This window comes from Oryx dammah, unplaced genomic scaffold (assembly GCF_014754425.2).
Source record: "Oryx dammah isolate SB20612 unplaced genomic scaffold, SCBI_Odam_1.1 HiC_scaffold_29, whole genome shotgun sequence".
NCBI lineage: Eukaryota > Metazoa > Chordata > Mammalia > Artiodactyla > Bovidae > Oryx > Oryx dammah.
The window spans coordinates 18,626,809-18,650,549 of NW_024070213.1; the positions used below are offsets into that span (position 1 = coordinate 18,626,809).

At 38.3% G+C, this 23,741-nt stretch overlaps 1 protein-coding gene across 1 annotated transcript; it reads right to left on the reverse strand.

Moving 5' to 3' along the window:
- Positions 1 to 10,501: 10,501 nt before the first annotated feature.
- LOC120858831 (killer cell lectin-like receptor subfamily B member 1) lies at positions 10,502 to 23,602 on the reverse strand. The gene is made up of 5 exons (XM_040235171.1): positions 23,463 to 23,602; positions 16,218 to 16,292; positions 14,634 to 14,788; positions 14,130 to 14,245; positions 10,502 to 10,657 (listed from the first exon to the last, which is right to left on the reverse strand). The coding sequence occupies exons 1-5, from the start codon at positions 23,545 to 23,547 to the stop codon at positions 10,528 to 10,530; spliced, it is 561 nt and encodes a 186-aa protein (XP_040091105.1). The 5' UTR covers positions 23,548 to 23,602; the 3' UTR covers positions 10,502 to 10,527.
- Positions 23,603 to 23,741: the final 139 nt, after the last annotated feature.

Genomic DNA, 23,741 nt, shown 5'->3' on the forward strand with positions numbered 1-23,741 from the left:
GTATCTCCAAAACTGCTTTAACCAAAGCCTTTCCATGTTTCACTTGATAAGTCTCCCTTTCTCCTGCTCCATAACATCTGGACTCACTCTCAGCTGTCCATTATCTCTCATATCCCACACCAGTCTGTCAGCAAATGCTGTTAATTTTGTCTTCAAAATACATCCTTAACCCAAGAACCTCTGATGATCCCCAAGGCTATCACACTGCTTGGAACCTCAATCATCTCCTCCTTATTTGATTATTATTGCACCCTAAACTTCACCTTGATTTTTTTTTTTGGTTTGGTCCATGCCACGTAGCATGTGGGATCTTAGTTCCCCAGCAGGGTTGGAACCCCTGTCCTTGCAGTGGGACCACAGAGTATTAACACTGGACCCCCAGGGAAGTTCCTAGAGAAGGGAAACCCTATAAGTAAAATTTCCCCCCTTAAACCCAACTTTGCCCTCCACAGTCTTTTGTCAACACAGAAACCAAACTGATCCTCTAAATCTAAAATACAAGCCTGATCAAGTTCTTACTATGTTCTTCAGCCCCACACAGGTTTTCCATTCTCTTCAGAGGAAAAACCCAAGTCCTTACAATGACCTACATGTATTGTATGGTCTCACCTTGTCGCCTTGCTGTGTCATTTACTCAGCTCCACTGGTTTTCACCTTCTCCCTGTTTCTGGAACATACCAGCCATATTTTTATTTTCATTGGCTCATCTTTCTCCCTAAAACTCTCTTTCATAGGGGGATATTGCCTAACTCTCTTATCTTTTTGATATTCTGTTGGCTAAATCTTTCACCCACTCCTAGTCCTTGCTTACTATGTCTGATCTTCACCATTTTACTTAGTACAGCAGTCCACACCTCCATCCTCCACATCTTTCACATTTTCTTGCCTTTTTTTTTTTTTTCTGTCCTTTGCACTAATTTGGAGAAGGAAATGGCAACCCACTCCAGTACTTCTGCCTGGAAAATTCCACGGATAGAGGAGCCTTCTATGCTACAGTCCCTGGTGTCACAAAGAGTCAGACACAACTGAGCGACTTCACTTTCACACTTATTACCTTTTACACGTTTACTTATTGTTATTGTTACTCTGTTTGAGAATGTAAACTCTATGAAACTTGGGATCTTCATGTATTCTCCTCACTGATGTATCCCAAGAGACAAAAATATTGGTGTAAATTGTATGTCAATAGCTATTCAATGAATAATTGCTTCTGAACTTCAAAGGAACACAAGTATAGAGTAAGAATATCTACAGAAATGTTGCTCTAAAATATATGTGGAACATATGGGGACAAAATTATGGTGGGAAGCTTTGCTCTAGCACACGTTATACTTGTGAGGTTCACTTGATAAAAGATTTACTAGGATCAGTTCAGTTCAGTTCAGTTCAGTCACTCAGTCGTGTCCGACTCTTTGCCACCCCATGAATCGCAGCACGCCAGGCCTCCCTGTCCATCACCATCTTCCGGAGTTCACTCAAAGTCACATCCGTCGAGTCGGTGATGCCATCCAGTCATCTCATCCTCTGTCGTCCCCTTCTCCTCCTGCCCCCAATCCTTCCCAGCATCAGAGTCTTTTCCAATGAGTCAACTCTTCGCATGGGTGGCCAAAGTACTGGAATTTCACCTTCAGCATCCTTCCTTCCAAAGAACACCCAGGGCTGATCTCCTTCAGAATGGACTGGTTGGATCTCCTTGCAGTCCAGGGGACTCTCAAGAGTCTTCTCCAACACCACAGTTTGAAAGCATCAATTCTTCGGTGCTCAGCTTTCTTCAGAGTCCAACTCTCGCATCCATACATGACCACTGGAAAAACCATAGCCTTGACTAGACAGACATAGGATATAACAGACTAAACAAATATTTATGAGCTTTGTGAATTGTGCATTTTTATGAGCACATTTATGAGCTTTGTGAATTGTGCACTGCATAGAGCACATAATTTCTTTCAAATATAGACTTAAATATTTTGTAATTATTTTAGAAATTACTAAAACAGTTCAAATAAAAACCTCAGTAGTTGGAAGAAAGAAAAATCACTCCTCTAAATATTTATTGAACTGAGAACAATTTCAAATGATAAGTACGGAGTACGTCAAGGCTGTATATTGTCACCCTGCTTATTTAACTTCTATTCAGAGTACATCATGAGAAAAGCTGGACTGGAAGAAACACAAGCTGGAATCAAGATTTCCGGGAGGAATATCAATAAACTCAGATATGAAGATGACACCACTTTTATGGCAGAAAGTGAAGAGGAACTAAAAAGCCTCTTGATAAAAGTGAAAGAGGAGAGTGAGAAAGTTGGCTTAAAGCTCAATATTCAGAAAACGAAGATCATGGAATCCGGTTCCATCACTTAATGGGAAATAGATGGGGAAACAGTGGAAACAGCGTCAGACTTTATTTTTGGGGGCTCCAAAATCACTGCAGATGGTGACTGCAGCCATGAAATTAAAAGACGCTTACTCCTTGGAAGAAAAGTTATGACCAACCTAGATAGCGTATTCAAAAGCAGAGATATTACTTTGCCGACTAAGGTCTGTCTAGTCAAGGCTATGGTTTTTCCAGTAGTCATATATGGATGTGAGAGTTGGACTGTGAAGAAGGCTGAGCACCGAAGAATTGATGCTTTTGAACTGTGGTGTTGGAGAAGACTCTTGAGAGTCCCTTGGACTGCAAGGAGATCCAACCAGTCCATTCTGAAGGAGATCCGCCCTGGGATTTCTTTGGAAGGAATGATGCTGAAGCTGAAACTCCAGTACTTTGGCCACCTCATGTGAAGAGTTGACTCATCGGAAAAGACTCTGATGCTGGGAGGGATTGGAGGCAGGAGGAGAAGGGGACGACAGAGGATGAGATGGCTGGATAGCATCACTGACTCGATGGAAGTGAGTCTGAGCAAACTTCGGGATGATGGACAGGAGGCCTGGCATGTTGGGATTCATGGGGTGGCAGAGTCGGACACGACTGAGTGACTAAACTGAACTGAACTGAGTACTTATATAAAAAATGATAGTGTCATTATAATCTAAATATGTGCCTTGTGACCTACGTCTTACCCAGAACAAACATCACTGTCTCAAATGCTTTTATTATTGATGAGCAAGTTAAATTTCCAAGAGATCTACACACTTATTTAGCATCACACAGTTCAGTTGGCTGGATTAGGACTTGAACCGACTTATTTTCTTGTTTTGTTGAGCAAAAGTCAGTAAAGAGACAAGGTTTGTTGAAAGGGAAGTTTCTTTATTTCAGAGGCCAGCTACCAGGCAACGGGGTAGGGGTGGGGGTGGAGGTGGGGGTGGGGAGACTCCTGTTCAAAGGCTGACTCCTTGTTACTGACAATTACTTGAAAAGGGCTTTTATAGATGGAGGGAAGGTACTACATGCAGGAACAGTGCGGTCAGTTCTGATGGTCATCATGAAATCGGTCATTGCAGTCTGACCAGTGTCACCTTGATTGTTTCAAAGACCATTCATCTTCAGTTCCAGGGTTGGATTGTTTCCATTTCCTTGAGGCCATTTTTCAGAACTGTGCCAGCTTATGTCGTGACTACAGTCTGCTCCTCATGTAGTTCACTTCTCCACTTGGGGTTTCAGGGTATGTAACACAGCTCACAGCATATGGCTCAGAATAATATCTACAGCCTTGGAGGATGAGCTAAGGGTCCTGGGAGAGGAGGACGATAGGGCCCTGATCCATTTCAGTCTCGCTTATAAGCTTAGAGGCTGACTTCCAACAGCAAGCCTCCCAGCAACTTCTCAGTGTAGGTTGAAGCAATACTGATTTTCATGATCTAGCAAGAGGTGTTATGTTGGTTGAAAACACATTCAAGGGCAGTGGGCACAGACCTCTATTCTCAATAGCAAATGTCAAAGAAACTGGAGGTTACATTTTTAAATTGATGCTAAAATTTAAGGAAACAATCAAATCACTATCCATAATGCAATAATGCATTTTTATTTTAATGCAATTTTATTGACAATAATGTTGCCTAGACTCCTTAATAAATGAATTCCAAGGTAAAACGAGCAAGAGTAGAGGGACAATTCTTTAATAAAACACACCAAAGTGATGTTGGAGACAAGTAAAGAAAAATCCAAATGGATTCACTTGTGCTAAGCACCATGCCACTAAACCAGGATTTAATTACAGCTTATTCCTAGGTTTCATTTAAACAGTGACAGTAACCAAATGCAAAGTGTAAACTTTGATTAGCTCCTGCATTGAGGGTGAAAGGGGTTCTAAGAAAACATTTTGGAAGGACTAGGATGTAAAATATATATTAGAATATATATTAAATTATTTTGATTTCCTTGTAAAGTGAAGTTGCTCAGTCGTGTCCGACTCTTTGCGACCCCGTGGACTGTAGCCCACCAGGCTCCTCTGTCCATGGGATTCTCCAGGCAAGAATACTGGAGTGGGTTGCCATTTCCTTCCCCAGGGGATCTTCCCAACCCAGGGATTGAACCCAGGTCTCCTGAATTGCAGGCAGACGCTTTAACCTCTGAGCCACCAGGGAATTTTATGTATATATGCAACTTACTAATCACCACATTCAGAAAAAAAGGTAATAGAAAGCAAATGAGAAGAGGCAAAGGCTATACGGGAAAGCTGTAATAATTGTTCGATCTAGGTGAGGAAAACATTGGTATTGAACAAACTATTCTTGAACCTTTTTGTGCACGTGAACCTGCTTCTATGGTTGCAACTACACACTATAGTCACAAGGTGGCGATAGGCTCCCTTATGAATTCGTACAGAAACACTCCTGTGAAAGGAGAGTCCAGAAAGAAATATTTCTCAACATAACATCCTTAAATGCTGGGTCTATGAGGAGAAATGTGAAAATCCCAGAAGGCAAAAATCATTAAGAAAATTCACGCCTTATTTGAGTAGTTAACATTGAATTAAGTGCTGGAAAGTGGAAGAAACCCTGAAGTAGGAAGAAGGGATACTTGCTTCAGAGAAAACCTAGTCTTTAGTCCTGGCTTCATTAATGTCTCATTCTGTGGCCTTACTCAAGTCGGAAATGAGTAGCTGTCACGTGAAACATGAGGAACATATCTGAAGAAAAACTTGGAGAGTGACTTCAGTTAGAATTGGAATTGCCTTTAAAAATTATGCTTATTAGAGGACTTTGCTTAGAAATTTTTAGCCACGTAGCAGTTACCTAATTCTTAAAGTATAACATTGACAATTTCTCATGAAGCACAGAGAGCAAATCCAAAGCACATTGTGATTATGCAGCCTTCTAAGTTTATTTTGAAAGGACCCTTGCAGATTGTTTTGATAGGGAGTGCAGTTGGATCCATACACTTGGGTGGTTGTATTTGGGTTCTAACCCTGTTAGTGGCTCACCTCCTGTGCTCACATCCTCAGTTGTGTCAGACTGTTTGCAGCTTCATGGAATGTAGTCTCCAGGCACCTCTGTCCATGGAAATTTTGCAGGCATGAATATTGGGGTGGGTGGCCATTTCCTCTTCCAGGGTGTCTTCCTGACCCAGGGATCAAACCCTCATCTCTTGCATCTTCTGCATTGGCAGGTGGATTCTTTAGCACCACCACCTGGAGAGACTCAGATCACCTCCTAAAGGCTGACGCATCATTCTATACTGCTTATTATTTGAAGAATGATCCTTTCAGAAAACTGCTCTTGTAACTCAGTCATCCTCCTGAGGTTTCAAGTAATCAGTCACCACATATACGAGCAACACAGACTTTGACTAACCCCAGTCCAGTAACCTTACTCCTGTTGCACGAGAGACCTCAAGCAAGAATCATCTAGGAGAGCTCATTCAGTAAACAAATTCCATCTGATAATTATGTGTTTGTTGTTCAAGAAATACTTACTGAACAACTCCTATGTGACAAAACCATGCATTGACTTACAATACTACAAAGGTACTTGATCTCATGGAGCTCAAATGGCAATAGTGGTATGCAATACTAACAATAGTAAAATGAGAGATAAATAAATTATCAAATTTCATATGTGATGAAGGAAATAAATAAGCTGTGCAAAAGGACAAAACAGATTAAGCACTTCTTATTGATATACAACTTTGTTTTCTTTTTTTTACTTTGTTTGGTTTTGCTTTGTTGGAAGGGAACAAGCATACTTAAACACACACACACACACACACAACAACAACAACAAAACCCAATAAGCCCACAAGAGGACAGAATGGAGTTTACCAAACACCTGCAGATGCAAACCAGCTGCTGTCAAGGGGTGAATTCAAAACTATGCCCAACACACCTGGTTACTTTAGTTGCTTCAAGAGTTTCTAGATGTTTAGAATTCAAAACTATTTTATAATTACCTTGTAATTCTTAGATTTTCCTTTCCCACACTGCATGGTATGAAAGTAAAAACTTATTCTTGTTCATCCATACCTGAAACAGAATTTGATTGGTGGCTACTTACACATAATAGATCGGAAAAAATGGCATTAAAAAAGCTAAGCTAATGTGCTATGCTTTATTTTTAATTTTTCCCATGATAATTGATTTTTAAAAAAAATTGAAACAGAGTTGCTTTACAATGCTGTGTTAGTTTCCAGTGTACAGCAAAGAGATATACAGGATGTCCTTGCTGTTTATTTTACATGTAATAATGTATATATGTTAACCATGATACTTGCTTTAACACAGACTGTGTATATTGAGGAGCTCTGTCAATGGGTAGAACAGGAAGGTAAAATAGTGGGAAATGAATTTCAAATTCAAATACATGGCATAGAAAATAAACGGAAGATATGTCACCGGTCCAGTCTCAAGGGTGATTCAGTGCAGCATAAACAGACCATTGTTAAGCCCTTCCTCTTGCAGTTGAGTCAGAGACCTCCCTTCATTGTTCTATCATGATATTTGTCCAACTTTAGCCAGGAGAGAAGCAGAGCCAGTCTCACAATCATAAAATGAACTAGTTATAACATGGCAAAAGTGAAAGGAAAGTGTCGTGTTTGACTCTTTGCCACCCCATGGACTGCAGCCTACCAGGCTCCTCTGTCAATGGGATTTTCCAGGCAATAGGACTGGAGTGGATTGCCGTTTCCTTCTCCAGCAGATCTTCCCGACCCAGGGGATGGAACCCAGGTCTCCCACATTGTAGACAGACACTTTACTGTCTGGGCCACCAGGGAAGTCCATATAACATGGCAAAGAAGAAGCTAAATCCTGTTTTAGAAAAGTGGGAAGAAAAAGATTAAAAATGGTGAGAACCAGGGAGATTTGAGGACAAGTTCAGAAAGAAATGAACCTTCGATTCACTCTTTCTACAGTTCCTAGGCTTTTTCTAAGCAAAGAATCAAAGGATTATATGAAAGGAGTCTGTCACACTTATGGGGCAAAAGTGAAATCCTAAAACATCAGGATCCATTTGGAGAGTGGTCAGGACCCTGCATCTGAAGCATGGGCTCCACAGAGGAAGTGTAGATGGCCGATCCTGAATGACGTAATAGGTTGACATGACTTGGCTTTGCAGTGAGTTTATTGTCAGGAAACATTGACTCAATACTGCAAACAAAAACATGTTCTCTTATCTGATATTTTTTAATCTGTCTATAATATGGTTTAGACTTGCCTTCCTCCTGGAATTGCATCTTTATAGTTTGAGTTTCAGAGATGACCTCAGCCTTAATATATCCAAGAATGAATTCACGTGATTATCTAATAGTGCAATAGCAAATGACAGTGTGAGAACCTAACTTCTTGGGCTTAGTTTCATTGTAAAAGTTTCATACAGATGTGTGCTTTAGGGGTTCTTGATTTCAAGTCTCAGAAGTATAGGAGAATGAACTTAGCTTTACCCTGATCTGCTTTAGAAGGTTGCTTTGAACGTCATTCCAAGGAGGTAGGAATGTATATTGTCAACTGTGGGAACATTTTTCCTAAAGCATCTGTTCTTTATAGATCTTTGCCCCCAAAGTATCAAGCACTTCAAAAATCTCACTTTTTATCATATATTACTTTGTAATGATACTCTTGTCTAGAATCTGTTTCTAAAAACTTATTGTTATTCCCTAAGCAATTGGAACAAAATGAGTCATACTTTGAATTTTTGATGTGTTCAAAATTTTATATTAATAATTGTTATAAATCAACATGCATGGAAAGCAGAAACTCAAATTTCATCTTGGTGATTATACTCTTATTCGAATTTATATGATTCAGGTTGGCAGTGACTTACCAGAGTAAGTAGATATCTATTTTTCAGGAATTTTATTAAGAGTCTCCTTAAAGGATAAATTCAATATTAGCATTTATTTGATTTCTACAGAAAATTTGCCATGTATTTTTTAAAAACAGAATGCTCAAGAGATCTATCAGAATAAGCATATCTTTTCTGTAACTTTAGCTTCCCCAACTGTGGAGTTGGGAAAAAAAAGTCACATTTTCCACGATAGCAATGAAAATTTTGATTACATATTTCCTATATCATGAACCATAGAAAGAAGTAAACAAAAAAAAGAAGTAAACATTGAAGAAAAATAAGCAAGCATTGAGGAGAAAATCATAATTCAAAAAGACACATGCAGTACAATGTGTATAGCAGCACTATTTGCAGTAGCGAGGACACAGAAACTACCCAAATGTTCATCAGCAGAAGTGTGAATAAAGAAGATGTGGTGCATATCTACAACGGACTATTACTCCCTCATATAAAGGAACAAAGTTGGGTTGCTTTTAGAGTCGTGGAAGGACCTAGAGGCTGTCATACAAAGTGAAGTAAGTCAGAAAGAGAAACATAAATTTTGTATTATTGCATACATGTGGAATCTAGAAACATGGTACAGGTGATCATATTTGCAAAACAGAAGTAGAGACACAGACATAGAGAAAAGACATTTAGACACCAAACGAGAAAGGGGATGGTGGGAGGAAATGAGGGATTTGATTGATATATACCCACTATTGATACTATGTAGCAAATAGATAATTAATGTGGATATACAGTATGGCAGGGTCCCTAACATCCTGGATCTAATGTCTGATGATCTGATGTAAAACCAGGTGGAGCTGATATAATAATATAGAAGTAAATGAACAATACAAATCATGCACTTGAATCATCCTGAAACATACCCCCTTCCCTGGTTGGTGGAAAAAATGTCTTCTCGAAATTGGTCCCTGGCGCCAAAAAGGTATAGCACAGTGCATAGCGCATGGAACAGTACTTAATGCACTGTTGGAAGGAAGTCCTAAAGGGAGGGGATATATGTATATGTATGGTTGGTTCATTTTCCTGTACAGTAAAAACTAATACTGTACAGAAAAGACTTTCATGACCCAGATAACCACGATGGTGTGATCACTCACCTAGAGCTAGACATCCTGGAATGCAAAGTCAAGTGGGCCTTAGGAAGCATTGCTATGAACAAAGCTAGTGGAGGTGGTGGATTTCCAGCTGTGCTATTTCAAATCCTAAAAATGATGCTGTGAAAGTGCTGCACTCAATATGCCAGCAAATTTGGAAAACTCAGCAGTGGCCACAGGACTGGAAAAGGTCTGTTTTTATTTCAATCCCCAAAAAAGCATGCCAAAAATTCCTTAAACTACCACACAATTGCGCTAATCTCACAACACTAGCAAAGTAATGCTCAAAATTCTCCAAGCCAGACTTCAATAGCACATGAACCAAGAACTTCCAGATGTTTCACCTGTATTTAGAAAAGGCAAAGAAACCAGAGATCAAATTGCCAACATCTGTTGCATAATCAAAAAGCAAGAGAATTACAGAAAAACCTCTACTTCTGTTTTATTGACTATGCCAAAACCTTTGGCTGTGTGGATCACAACAAACTGTGGAAAATTCTGAAAGAGATGGGAATACCAGATCACCTGACCTGCCTCCTGTGAAATCTGTTTGCAGGTCAAGAAGCAACAATTAGAACTGGACATGGAACAATGGACTGATTCCTTATTGGGAAAGGAGTACGTCAAGGCTGTATAATGTCACCCAGTTTATTTAACTTATGTACAGATTACATCATGCGAAATGCTGAGCTGGATGAAGCAAAAGCTGGAATCAAGATTGCAAGAAGAAATATCAATAACCTCAGATATGCAGAAGACATCAGCCTTATGGCAAAAAGTGAAGAAAAACGAAAGAGCCTCTTGATGAAATTGAACGAGAAGAGTGAAAAAGTTGGCTGAACTCAACATTCAGAAAACAAAGATCATGGCATCCAGTCCCATGATATAGCCACTATGGAGAACGGTATGGCAGTTCCTTAAAAAAACTGAAAAATAGAACTACCATATGATCCACCTATCCGACTCCTGAGCACATGCCCTGAGACATCTTTTCTTTAGGTATATGTTTTCTCAGTTATTTAATGAGGAGGTTAGACACGAACTTTTGTAAAATTCACAAAAGTTAGAATTCTCAGTGTGTGTTCACTTTGTACCACAAAATGTGCATGGAGCCACTATGACAATATATACAGGTAAAATGGTAGAAATCTGAAATGGAAATTAAAGAGATGGAGGGTGATGTCTAGTTAACTGGAAGAACATATTAACTTTTGACAGGTTTTAATTCTTTTTGGCAGATCCATCTATTTTCTGCAGTACAGTAATCAGATATAAATTGTGTCCTTGATAGGCAAACACAGCTGTCTTCTGTAACATCACCTGAAACGGGTAATCTGCGGAGCAAAAGAAAAGACTCTCTTTAGTGTTCATGATTTTCTCACATAATTCTCCTCATCCAGCCAGTATTTTCTGTAACTTTCAGGAAACAACGAGATGCTCAGTTATTAAGCATTGGGTAAATAGTCTAGTGGCAGAATGTGAAGAAGAACTAAAAGTCTGAAAGAGAGTGAAAGAGGAGAGTGAAAAAGTTGGCTTGCAACTCAACATCCAAAAGCTAAGATTTTAGCATCCAGTTCCATCACTTCACGGCAAATAGCAGGGGAAAAAATGCAAGCAGTGACAGACTTTGTTTGCTTGGGCTCCAAAATCTTTGGAAACAATGACTGAAGACGTGCAATTAAAAGACACTTGCTCCTGGGAATGGCTACCCACTCCAGTATTCTTATCTGGAGAATTCCATTTCCGTGGACAGAGGAACCTGGTGGGATAAACTCCATAGGGTGGGAAAGAGTCAGACAGGACTGACAGACTAACACTTTCCCCTTTTTTTCACTTGTTCCTTGGAAGGAATGCTATGACAAACCTAGATAGCATATTCAAAAGCAAAAACATGACTTTGCTGGCAAACGTCAGTGTAGTCAAATCTATGGTTTCTCACGTATTGATGTGAAAGTTGCACCATAAAGACAGTAAGTGCTGAAAGATTGATACTTTCCAATTGTGGTGCTGGAGAAGATTCTTGAGAGTCCCTTGCACTGCACAGAAATGAAACCAGACAATCCTAAAGGAAATCAATACTGGATATTCCTTGGAAGGACTGAACTGAAGCTGAAGCTGTAATACTTTTGCCACGTGATGGGAAAAGCCAACTCATTGGAAAAGACCCTGATGCTGGGAAAGACTGAGGCCAAAGGAGAAGGGGGAGGCAGAGGATGAGATGATTAGATAGCATCACTGACTCAAATGGACATAAGTTTGAGCGAACTGGGAGATACTGGAGAACAGAGGAACTTGGCGAGCTGCAGTCCATGTGGTCACAAAGAGTTGGACACGACTTAGCAACTGAACAATAATGACTACACAGTCAGTCACAAATATAAGCTTTTAATGGAAAGCTCATATAAACGTCTGGAACTTGCAAGCTATCTTCACTGGAAGAGAAGCACTCTACATAGAAACATCATCATGATATACACAAAAAAGAAGCTTTGAAAGTTGGAAACTGAATATCCTATGCTTTCACTGAACTTTGATTTTCTTAAATATTTAGGATATAACGACCAAGTATTTGGGGAGGCATTGTGATGATACCTATAGAAGTGTGATCAGGCTTAAACAGAGTATGCGCTCAGGAAATGTAGTAAGTATGTAGATAGATACACAGAGTCTCAGAATTTGAATGTGGCCAGAAAAGGAGGCTCAGTTCATGCTGTACGTAGTGGAAGGTTCCTTTTTTTCCTGTTCCAAACAGTTTTAGAAGTGTCTGCTGTGATCAATGTTCTCTCAGTTCCAAAGACGCAGGAGTCTTGTGGCTCATTGCAGGTGGGGTGTGAGTAACAGTCAAACAATAGGATGGCAACGCAGAACTGGTGTGCCAGGAGGGGGTATGCGCAAGACGTTCACCTGTTTGTCCTAAATTGAAAGTGAAGTGGTACACTGGGCAGGGCTCCATCACAGATTTTCTCTGTTCCTTTGTTTCATTTCTTCATAAAGCCCCTTGGCCCTGAGAAGTCTACCTGATTCCCTCCTAGTGCCTGACAGTCTAGTCACATCAGCATTTCTTTCAAGCGAGTAATAGCAAAAGTCCCCTGTATTTTATCTCTTTCACCCTTCCGGTCTCCTTCTTCAACTTTCAAGATAACTTTTAAAATGCTCATTTGAGCAAGCCCTTTTTCAAAAGACCCTCAGTGACTTCCCAGGCCTTCTTTGAACAGATCTCTGACTAGTTCTTTAGTGTTATATTCTTTAATCCCCAAAACAGTGAAAAAAATTATTACTGTTTATGTTTTTCATTACCTGAAAACCAGGGTAGAGAACTAAATAAAAGCAGAGTCTAACTGCTACTCTTTCTACTATCATATGATACCTTTCAGGTTTACCTGATCACTGTCTTAATCAAAGCATCCTTTCAGTCTTCAGAATAGAATAGAACGCTAATTGAATTTAGTTCATCAACTTTGCCTATATTTCTGCTCATAGACACTTCAGAGATTTCCAATTTTATCATAAACCTTAATAAAATAAACATAATGGCCCAATAAGAAACATACCCATGCAGAAACCAAAATAAACCTTTTAATGTTAAAAAAATAAGTTAATATCAGAGTTGCATTTATATGTAAATATAGACTATAATGCCTGGAAAACAAATAAAAAATCAGAATAGATTTTATTTAACAAAATATATTTTCCTTTCATACACTTATTCTTGTCCAGGACCCTTTATTTTAAAGTGATATTCATTTTAAAGTACTATATTTAAAAACATTATATTTTAGAACATGAGCAAAACAACATAAAAATTTGCTAATTAAAGCAATATGTCTCTCAATTTTTTTGTAATTTTCCACATAACAAATTACTGCTCTGTTTTAGATACATTTTTACCTGTTCCTGTGTCTTCAATTTTAATGTCTTATTTTCTTGAATGATAAAAAAGATCAATTTTAACTGTACTTTATACAAATGTAAATAAATCACTCACAGACTCAAAAATCATAACAGGATATCATCTGTTCTGAAACGCTCATCAGAATTTCTTTACAGAGCCTGTGCTCTGCAACAAGAGAATCCACTACAATGAGAAGCCCACACACTACAACTAGAGAGCAGCCCCTACTCTGAGCAACTAGAGAAAAGTCTGAGCAGCAGTGAAGACGCAGCACTGCCGAAAATAAATAAATAATTTTTTAAAAGAAATAGCAAATAGCTCTTTTGTGGCTTATGCAGTTTCATTGCATCTCCTCAAACAACTCTCTCTCTACACCACTGATTAAAGTAGGCTACAATATTTGTCACAAGTTGGCCAATTCTCTCAAATGCCTGGATTCCACAATCTGATATTTACTATACATTTTTCTTCTCATATTCATATTTCAATGCTGTATGTAGCCTACTTACTTGGTCCCACAGTTTGAAAAGTTCTACTTAAACTCTTTGTATTTAATAATACTGGCACAAAAGTTCTTTTTCCAATAGCATCCAGCTAGAAATTTCTTTATTTTTAAATTTTGTTATTAAAATTTTTTTTTCAGTGTCCCTCCCAAAGGAGTTGGTCTATCCCCTGTTTCCTAAAACTCCATTGCAATTAAAAATATATATTGTGACAAAGAGTGATGTCTTTTCATATATGGAGATTTTCAACTAACTTCAAAAATCATTCTTCTTCTTAGACTATACTGCTTCTTTTGAAAATTTCTAAACTAAGTTAAAACTATAAATCTCAGTCTTCAATAACAATGTTACTATCTTGCCTTGCAAACCTGATACAAATAGAATATTCAAATTAGCTTATCTAATACTCACATATTAGAATTTAAAATGGATCCATTTATCCACTTCCAGTTCTTCTCTGATAATGTAAAGTTTAATCCAATCCAAAACAGAATTCCTTCTTTGTTTATCAGGTTTTGTATGAGTCTCTGTAAATGAAACAGAAGAAATGACTGAATATTGAATCTGTTTATCTATTGCTGGTTTGCATTCTTCTATTCATCCTCTGAAACCCAGTTCAAGTATCACTTCCTCTATGAAGCCTTTCCTGACACCTCATTGGAGTTAATTATTCCTTACTTGTGATATTTCTATTCCATTCATTTATACATCCAAATATTTATATTTTTGTATTCATTAAATAATATTTATTTTGCTTATATGTCCATTTAGTCTCTCAGATTGTGAGCTCCTTGAAGTCAAGGTTAATACTTCCATCTGCATAGAACCCTCGAGACTAGAGCACAAAAATCTTGATATGGTTAGAAGCCAATGTTGAATTTTATTGAAGTATTTTACTTATTAATAATTATTTACCAATTCTTCATGATCTTGAATAAGCAGTAGACTGGATTCTCTTGTGTAACAGTCAGCTAGACTGTCATTCCAAGGTTTGGAAGTTTCAATAAAATATAAGCATTTATCTCGGATTTGTTGCCAGTGCATTGGACACCTTAACAGAACTGATCTCTCTAAAGTAACAAAGAAGAGGGAAAATAAAAATAAAGTAAGAAAGAGGAAGAAAAGAAATGAATGTTATATTTCTAACCTGTCCCCATCCCACTAACACTAACCACACATATACAGTTCAGTTTAGTCACTCAGTAGTGTTCAACTCTTTGTGACCCCATGGACGGCAGCACACCAGGCCTCCCTGTCCATCAACAACTCCTGGAGTTTACTCAAACTCATGCCCATCGAGTCGGTGATGCCATTCAACTGTCTCATCCTTTGTCGTCCTCTTCTTCTCCGGCCTTCAAACTTTCCCAGCATCAGGATCTTTTCAAATGAGTCAGCTCTTTGCATCAGGTGGACAAAGTATTGAAGTTTCAGCTTCAACATCAGTCCTTTCAATGAATATTCAGGATTGATTTCCTTTAGGATGGACTGGTTGGATCTCATACAAGTTATTATAAGTTCAGGAAAGTCTTTGATCATCATTGTGAGAACAATTCATGAATTTAATATAACTGAGGTTTTGAGACCACTGTTCATTCTGCTATTAAAATTTGAAAATTAGTGACCAGCTAAAACACTGACAGACAGAATAACTTGTTCAAGTCCACACAAGCAGGTGGTGATAGAGCCAAAACTCTTCTTGAGATTCCTTAAATTCCTTACCATTGCCCTTCCTACTCCATGGACAACTGTATCAAACGCTCTTTAAAAAAAGTCTACTTGAGACAACATGTACCATGAAAAGCAAATAATAATTCGTACCCACAATTAATGGCAAGTATCATGGAGAGAAATTATTAGAAAGTTTCTAACTGCTAAATTATATATTTGCCTAATAATGAGATCTATTGGATAGCATTTTTTAGAGGGATATTCTCATTTTCTTAAAATTTCTCCTCTGTACAAATGTATATAATAAATGATCACGTTTTGCTATAGTCTCTCAACAATAGAGTATTAACACGCACTGCTTAGTAAGTACAAGGACAAGATCAATATCTTAATGATTAATAAATAAATATTAAATAATTCATTACATGTTTGTGTTCTATTTATTAGCTTTAGTCAAAGGTTAGCTGCTTAACATATTAAAATCACCAAATATCTCTCTTAATGTATATTTTACTTTATAGCTTGGATTTGGACTAATAATTATGGGCTCTCCTAGCCTGAGTACTCCTAAGGCAGTATTATCTGGTAGTTAAGATAATAGGCTCTGATGATAGACCACTGAAGTAAAATTCTCAGTGTTCACCCCTTATCACATGTATGACCCCAAATGAGTTGCTTAACCTTTCCATGCCTCAGCTTTGTCAAACATAAAATCAGAGTGATAAAACTAATCTTAACATATGGGTTGTAATGAGCCTTAACGAGAATAATACAATGATAACTATCAAGTTTTAGCCATTAGTCTTAGAAAATTCAAGCCACAAAATATACCTGTTCCTTCCTTCCAGTTCTCTTGAGCATCCATGCTGGTTTTTTCTATTGATGTGTTTTGTCTTATGAATATTACTGGTAAATAAAGAAACACCATTAAGAAGATAAAATGCTGAAAGGTGCAATGAAATGGATATGCTATATTTATCATTTCAGGAAATGGTCATCTCAGTACTATCTCAACAAGCTTGAAATGAACAGAAGATGAGAGCAATAGCAATTTAGTAACAGTGGTTCTGCTTAGAAGACACCATAAACAAACACATAAGTAAACACAGAGAAACATTGAGTTACTTACATCTAATATATAAGTAATCTGGTGCTGGGAGCCAACATGAGAGATCCCACATGACAAGGTCATGTGGCAGAGCCTGACAGGGCAAGGCAGATCAGGTCTCAAGGGGTCCTCTGCCCGAGCATCTACCCCGAAACCAGAATCTGTCTGTTTTATTATTTTATGTCTCTCACCCACACCTCTGATATTAACGGGGGGCTATCTCTGACCACCTTTCTCTGGAAAATTAACTTAGAGCTCCCATGGAGTGTCTCAGGTCAAACCTCTCTGCTGGCAGACTAACTTGTGTGACAGGATTATCCACACTCTTGCTGCTACCTACATGATTGTTTACAACCTCTCAACCATAAACAGCACAGAGAGTTTGGAGTATTTTGAAAGTCTTAGTTAGCATAGGGCTTTTCTAAAGATAAAAATCATGTTGGTGAAGGGTTTCATTGCTGAGTTAATGATTGCCACCAGGCCTCCATATCCTTAGGCACCTGGGAGTATTTTAATCGATGTAATTGGAATGTAGAAAAAGAAATAGTAGTTTTGATGTTAGCAATACTAGACTTTTGAGTTAATGATTTTTCTCTTTGTTATAAATCACTGTACTTCTCTTTCTTTGTTATAAATCGTTGTATCCTTGCTATGTAAGAATGTAACTTTTCACTATCTTAAGACTAAGCAGATCTTAAGGGAAAGCAAGTTTTCTGATTGACTAACCTTTATCAATAGAAAGAAAGATGGGGCCATAAAATGTTAATCGGTCTCCAGACCAGAAGATATTGTAAACAAACGTAAGACCCTTGTAAGAACAAAGATATGCAAAGAACACTGTCTTCGGATAAGGGTCAGAGCAGCTGACCCTGCGTGACTCTGTTTATCTCTATGTACAACTAAAAGTATAAAAGCGGATCTGGACAATAAAGAAATGGACCAGTTCCTGGAAAGACTGGTTTCCCCCGTGTCGTCTTTTCTCGTTTTCTGGCTGAATTCCCATCTGGCGCGTGGAGGTTCACCAGGCCTACTAATTTTGCCAGGGCTTCTAAGATTAGAACAGGGAGGCACTTTGTGTCTCCACTCCTTTGGGAGATTGGGAAGACGCCTGTGGCCTACATAGGTGGTGCAAACTCCTTGTCTTGGAGTTTTATTGGTTTTCCGCGTAAACCAAGTCCAAGTTATTCAGCATCTGTTCTCCACTAATTTTCCTACTACACTATTCTTTTCTAATCTCTCTTTATATCCCTAACTAAATAGTTCCTTCCTAGACACCAACTCCATCCCCGCTTTGAATTCCGTGGATCCTCTGGGGCTGGATCCCAGCAATCTGGAGAAGGGAATGGCAACCCCCTCCAGTATTCTTGCCTGGAGAATCCCATGAACAGAGGAGCCTGGAGGACTATGGTCCCTAAGATCTCAAAGAGTCAGACATGACTGAAGTGACTTAGCATGCACACACCCACTATATAAGTAAACTCCCAGGTGTTACTTAAATTCTTAAATTACTTACACTCCTGTCTACATGTTCCATTTTCAGAATGAGTATAATTGTGTCTGTCCTATGGGAGACATTGTCTAGGACAATCTGGAATTTAGAAGGCACCTAAGAAACTGTAGGGATGTCCCAGGAAGTCCAGTGGTTAAGACTTCGCCTTCCAATGCAGAGGATGCTTGTTTGATCCCTGGTTGGGGAGCCAAGATCCCACATGCTTTGGGGCCAACAAACAAACAACAACAACAACAACAAAAACCCCAGAACATAAAATCAGCAGAAGCAGTATTGTAACAAATTCAATAAGCTTTAAAAATGGTCCACATTAAAAAAAAAAAAAACAAACTCTAAGCAATTGTAAACTTATTTTCTTTGATATTATCAAAATTTTATCATAATTACAATTTAAAAAAAAGTTCTTGGAGCACATGTAAATCCCCTATGAAGATTCTCAGGACAATTAGAAAGAGAAATATGAAAGCCTAGGGTTTGGAAAGTGGATATGGGCTGGGCACTATTAGAGCACTGTTTTGTAATTGTTTTTTTTTTTTTTTCATCAGTCTTCCACTAAGTTTGGGGTGGCCAAAGATGTTTAACATACTTTACTATTTATGGCAGAAGGAGAATAAGTAGAACAAGAAATAAATGATCTTGCATCACTTACCTGAAACACTCAACCCAGTCACAGTCAAGGCAAGAAGTATAATCACAGCACAAGCAAATTTCAGGGCAAAGTTATGCCAACATGGACCCTGATAAAAATCTGAGATGTTAAGAAAACATGCTTGGTTAACTCAGTTGAGTTCATCTGGTACAAAAAGTAAAGGCTGTTTGGATCACATAAGAAAGAGCTAGATTCAGGTTGGGGGTTAGGGGCAGGAAAGAACTTTTATCAGTTATCCTAAAGTAGGCTCCTAAGGACTTTCCTGGTGGTCCAGTGGTTAAGAATCTTCCTGCTAATGCAGGGGACACAGGTTCAATCCCTGATCCAGGAAGACCCCACCTGCCGTGGCAGGGTAACTAAGACTGTGGGCCACAAGTATTGAAACTCAAGCACCCTAGAGACTGTGCTCCACAACAACAGAAACCACTGCAATGAGAAGCAACTGAAGAGTTGCTCACTACAACTAGAGAAAGTCCATGCAGCAACAAAGATCCAGCATAGCCAAAAATAAATAAAATTAATTAATTGATTAAAAAATGTTCCAGAGTGACCTGCAAGTCCATTTATTTCTACTTTAGTTTTTTACACTCCCCAAGGCGACTGAGTTGTGTGACCCAGTTTTCAGCCAACTACTACCGATCTCTCCTGTTAGTACTTCGACGTTTGTGTAAGAGTTCAGTTCAGTTCAGTTCAGTTGCTCAGTGGTGTCCAACTCTTTGTGACCCCATGAATCGCAGCACGCCAGGCCTCCCTGTCCATCACCAACTCCCGGGGTTCACTCAGACTCATGTCCATCGAGTCCGTGATGCCATCCAGCCATCTCATCCTCTGTCATCCCCTTCTCCTCCTGCCCCCAATCCCTCCCAGCATCAGAGTCTTTTCCAGTGAGTATAAGAGTTAGCCCTTTCTAAAACATCCTTGTGGAGGTGGAATTTGAGATAGCTAAATGTGATAAAAGATTAAGGTAGAAAACAGAATGTATTAAATTTTAGATAATGACACCTGGATAATCATGTGGAGGAGAGAGAGAAAATATAACACCTAGAGGAGCTCCAAGGTCCTGGGTGTAATCTGAAAATGAGAGAAACCACACTGGAGAATATTGACCTAGAACTTCTACTGTGATCCTGTGTGACACAGAGCAGCTAAACTTAGTGAGCCTGAGACTTAGTCCTAGGTGAACTTTCCTGACAGCTGTACGGTATTTTACCTTTCTGTCTCTTTTCTTCCTTGTTCTTTCCTGCCTTGAAATTTTGAAAACTGGAGAAAGTTTCATATAGTCACTATCTTATTTATTACTGAAGGACAGCAGTGGTTAAGAGCAAAGGCTCTCAAATGTAACAGATTTGTATTTGAGCATGTTATTTTAAGCCTGTAACCTTCATAAAATACTAACTTCCTCACTTGTGAAACATAACATTATAGTTAATTTGTGAGGTTTTGGAAAGGTTTATATGAAAAAATTCTTCTCAACATGGAGTCTGGTACATAATAACTGTTCATTTAAAATTTATGGAATTGAGAGGAGGGTCTTATGAGTCTTCTGAGCTGTTTTTCTGTAACATTTCATGACTTTAGACTAACAAACTTACAACAAATCGAAGATGCCAGGTAAATTTTCAGTTCACTTCAGTTCAGTTGCTCAGTTGTGTCTGACTCTTTGCGACCCCAGGAACCTCAGTACACCAGGCCTTCCTGTCCATCACCAACTCCTGGAGTTTACCCAAACTCATGTCCATTGAGTCGGTGATGCCATCCAGCCATCTTATCCTGTCATCCCCCTCTCCTCCTTTAGTCATCTGGAAATACCCACACAGGATGCCAAGGACTTCCCTGGTGGTGTGGTGGATAAGAATCTGCCTGCTAATGTAGGGGAGTCAGGTTCAATCCCTGGTCTGGGAAGATTCTGCCATAATTACTGAGCCCATGCTCTAGAGCCCACAAGCCCCAGCTGCTGAGACCTCATTCTGCGACTACTGAAGCTGTGCTCCATAACAATGAGAAGCCCTTGGACTACCACGAAGACCCAGTGCAGCCAAAAATACATACATACATACATAAAATTAAAAAAAATAATAAATAGTATGCCAAATCATCTCACTCCATTGCTCGAAACCTTTCCTTGGCCTTCTCTCAAGCAGATTTAAGACTGTATATCTGTAAAAGAGTCTACAAATTCCTGTTCAATCCATTTCCCATTAAATCTCTGACTTTATCTCCTGCTACTTTCAACACAGACATGCTACATCATCTCACACCCAACCTATGTGCTCCTCCTACAAAAGGAGAGGAACGTTCTCATCCCAGGGAACTTGCACTTGCCCTGGTCCATCTTCTAAAAAACTCTTCTCCAAGGAAACATATCTTTGTCCTTTAATTCTTTCAGGTCTTGGCTCAGATGTCATCTTGTGAGGCAGGCCTTCTTCTACTTGATATCATACCCTCTCTGAAGTTAACTCTCAATTCCATCACAAATAAAAAACAGTTTCTCAGGACTCTCCTAGTGGTCCAGTGGTTAAGAATCCACCTGCCAAAGCAGGGGACAGGGATTCTATCCCTGATCTGGGAAGATTCCACATGCTGTGGAACGACTAAGCAGTGCACATCTGGTACCAAGTCTGAGCTCTGCAACAAGAAAAGCCACCACAATGAGAAGCCTGTGTACTACAGCTAGTGAGGAGCCCTTGACTAGTCCACAACTAGATAAAGTTCACAGGCAGCAGCAAAGTCCCAGTGCAGCCATAAATAAATAAACAAAGGATAAAAAAAGCAGAGGGGTGAATATAAGAGAGTGAAAAATATAGATAAAATTTTCTCTATTGTGTTTAATATTATCTAACCCATATATATGTATATACTTAGTTATTTGTTTATTTGTGTGTCTTCCTAGCAGTATAACATAAACACAAAAAAAGAAAATATTTTTCCACTATTTTTTTCACTTGTCTTAACCTCAGCACCAGGGCATGCCTGGCACAGGTGATTATTTTTGGATGAACAGGTAGACTCTAGAGGCATTTTGTGAACACTTATCTACTTTTTTAAGAAATCAAGTGCTGGGCCATAAATAGTTCACAACTCACATCTCTGGTTTACCTGAATGCCTTTGATATAATCACTGTTCTACAGTTCCCACAGCCTGAACAGTTCAGCCAAAGAGCTCAGGGATAGTTTCACAATAATTGTAATAACAGGTCAATCTGTGGAGAAAGAATGTCACCTGCCATTTCAATAAACAAGAGATGTTGTGACCATAAAGCCATCAGCCAGGGCAGCTGCCCCGATGTTGAAACCCGAGTGGAATTCAGAGTGAAGAAAAACAGGATACTAGCGCTAGATAGTTAAAATGCGTTTCACGGGAATGATTTCAGTAAGCCCAGACTCTTACTCGATATGTCTGTTTTTGTGATTAGCAGTTATCTTTTGGTAGTCAACTATATGTTTTTTTTTATTTGCAGCAAAAACTCCTACATGTCCTGGCTTTTCCCTTACCATTTGGGAACAGTTCCTCAGAGTTATCTAAGAGGCTGCCTTCCCAGCTATGGTCCTCGGTAAAACCACCAAATACAAAATTCTCAACTTGTAGGTTATACATTTTTTGCAGTCAAGTGTTTCGTAACCACATATTTTGTTCTGACTTTATTCTGCTTTGTTTTTCAGATTTACTTTTATAATGATATTTTGAGGAATAATGATTATGAGCAGAATAGACACATTTTCTGACCCCATTGATTTGGGATCTTAGATCATAGCTGTTGAGGAAAATCTTGCTTTTTCTATATTCATCCTCCCACATCTCCTTTCAACCCCATCCTCCTTTCTCTCCACTTTTGCTAAATTTGAATAGGGAACAGAAAGCTTTGCCATTTCCCATCAAAAAATAACTATAGCTTGACCAAACTGTCACTGTAGTTATCAAAATTCTCCAATTTTCCATAACCCCCATTTGAAGGGTATCATGAAACTATTTGCTAACCCTAAGACTTTTCAGTCTCCAATTTAGAATGTTGATAACTGAATAGTTTGTAAATACTTTACAGTATTGTAAAGTAAAATAAATTAAAATTAAAAAATTTTTTTAAATAAAATAAATAAATTTAGGGGGATTCTGGATTGGGAGCTCATATACACCCGTGGTAGATTCATGTCAATGTATGGCAAAACCAATACAGTATTGTAAAGTAAAATAAAGTAAAAATAAAATTAAAAAAAAATGTTTAAGATGGCAAATTTTAGGTTATATTTATCTTATCACATTTAAAAATTAACTTAAAAATTCTTCTGCAGTAGACACACTTCTCATTGTTATCTACCACCAAGTAGATTTTATAATAATTTGAACGTTACAGCAACTACTTTGAAAGCCATCAGCTTGATCTACATTAAATTGATCATATTGAAATATATTTACTCTAACTGAGTCTTTTAATTTCTGGTAGACATTTTAAAAATTAAAATCTGTTAAATACACTTAATAAAATATTTAATGAATGGAAAAAAAATAGAAAAACTCCTTTTATTTCCAAATAAAATAAAAATACTCCTTTGTTCATACTTGTAAAATATTTATTCAGGTTCTTTTAGCCAAGGAATGATGTTCACTTTTCAGAAAAGTATCTTCATAAAAAGAAATCTAAAGGTATGTACTTTTTTCCACATCTGTGCTTACCTACAGACAGGCCATGCTATATCAACTTAATACATGACTATTGCTCATCTTCAAAGTCATGATTTAAAACCACAAATTTACAGGAACATCTAACTATTGGAAGATATACAAATGCCAAAAGGAAAATTAAAGCCACTTACTCTGAAGACGAGATGGGGGTGATGACCTTTCAATGCCAGAATTCCTGGGTAAGTTTAAATCAGTATATACCACCTGACTCTCCATTGCAAACAGAAGAATGTGGTACTATACTCATATAAAAGGAAAACTCCAACTTCTGTGAGGCAAGATCAGCTGAAGAAAGTGACCAATTTAAAAAGTTTTGCTGTCTCTCTTATATCAGCACCTAACCACACTGGTTATTGTGGGTTTTGTCTATAAATTAGTGAGGAAGTCCACTTACTGGGTGTCCAGTGTAC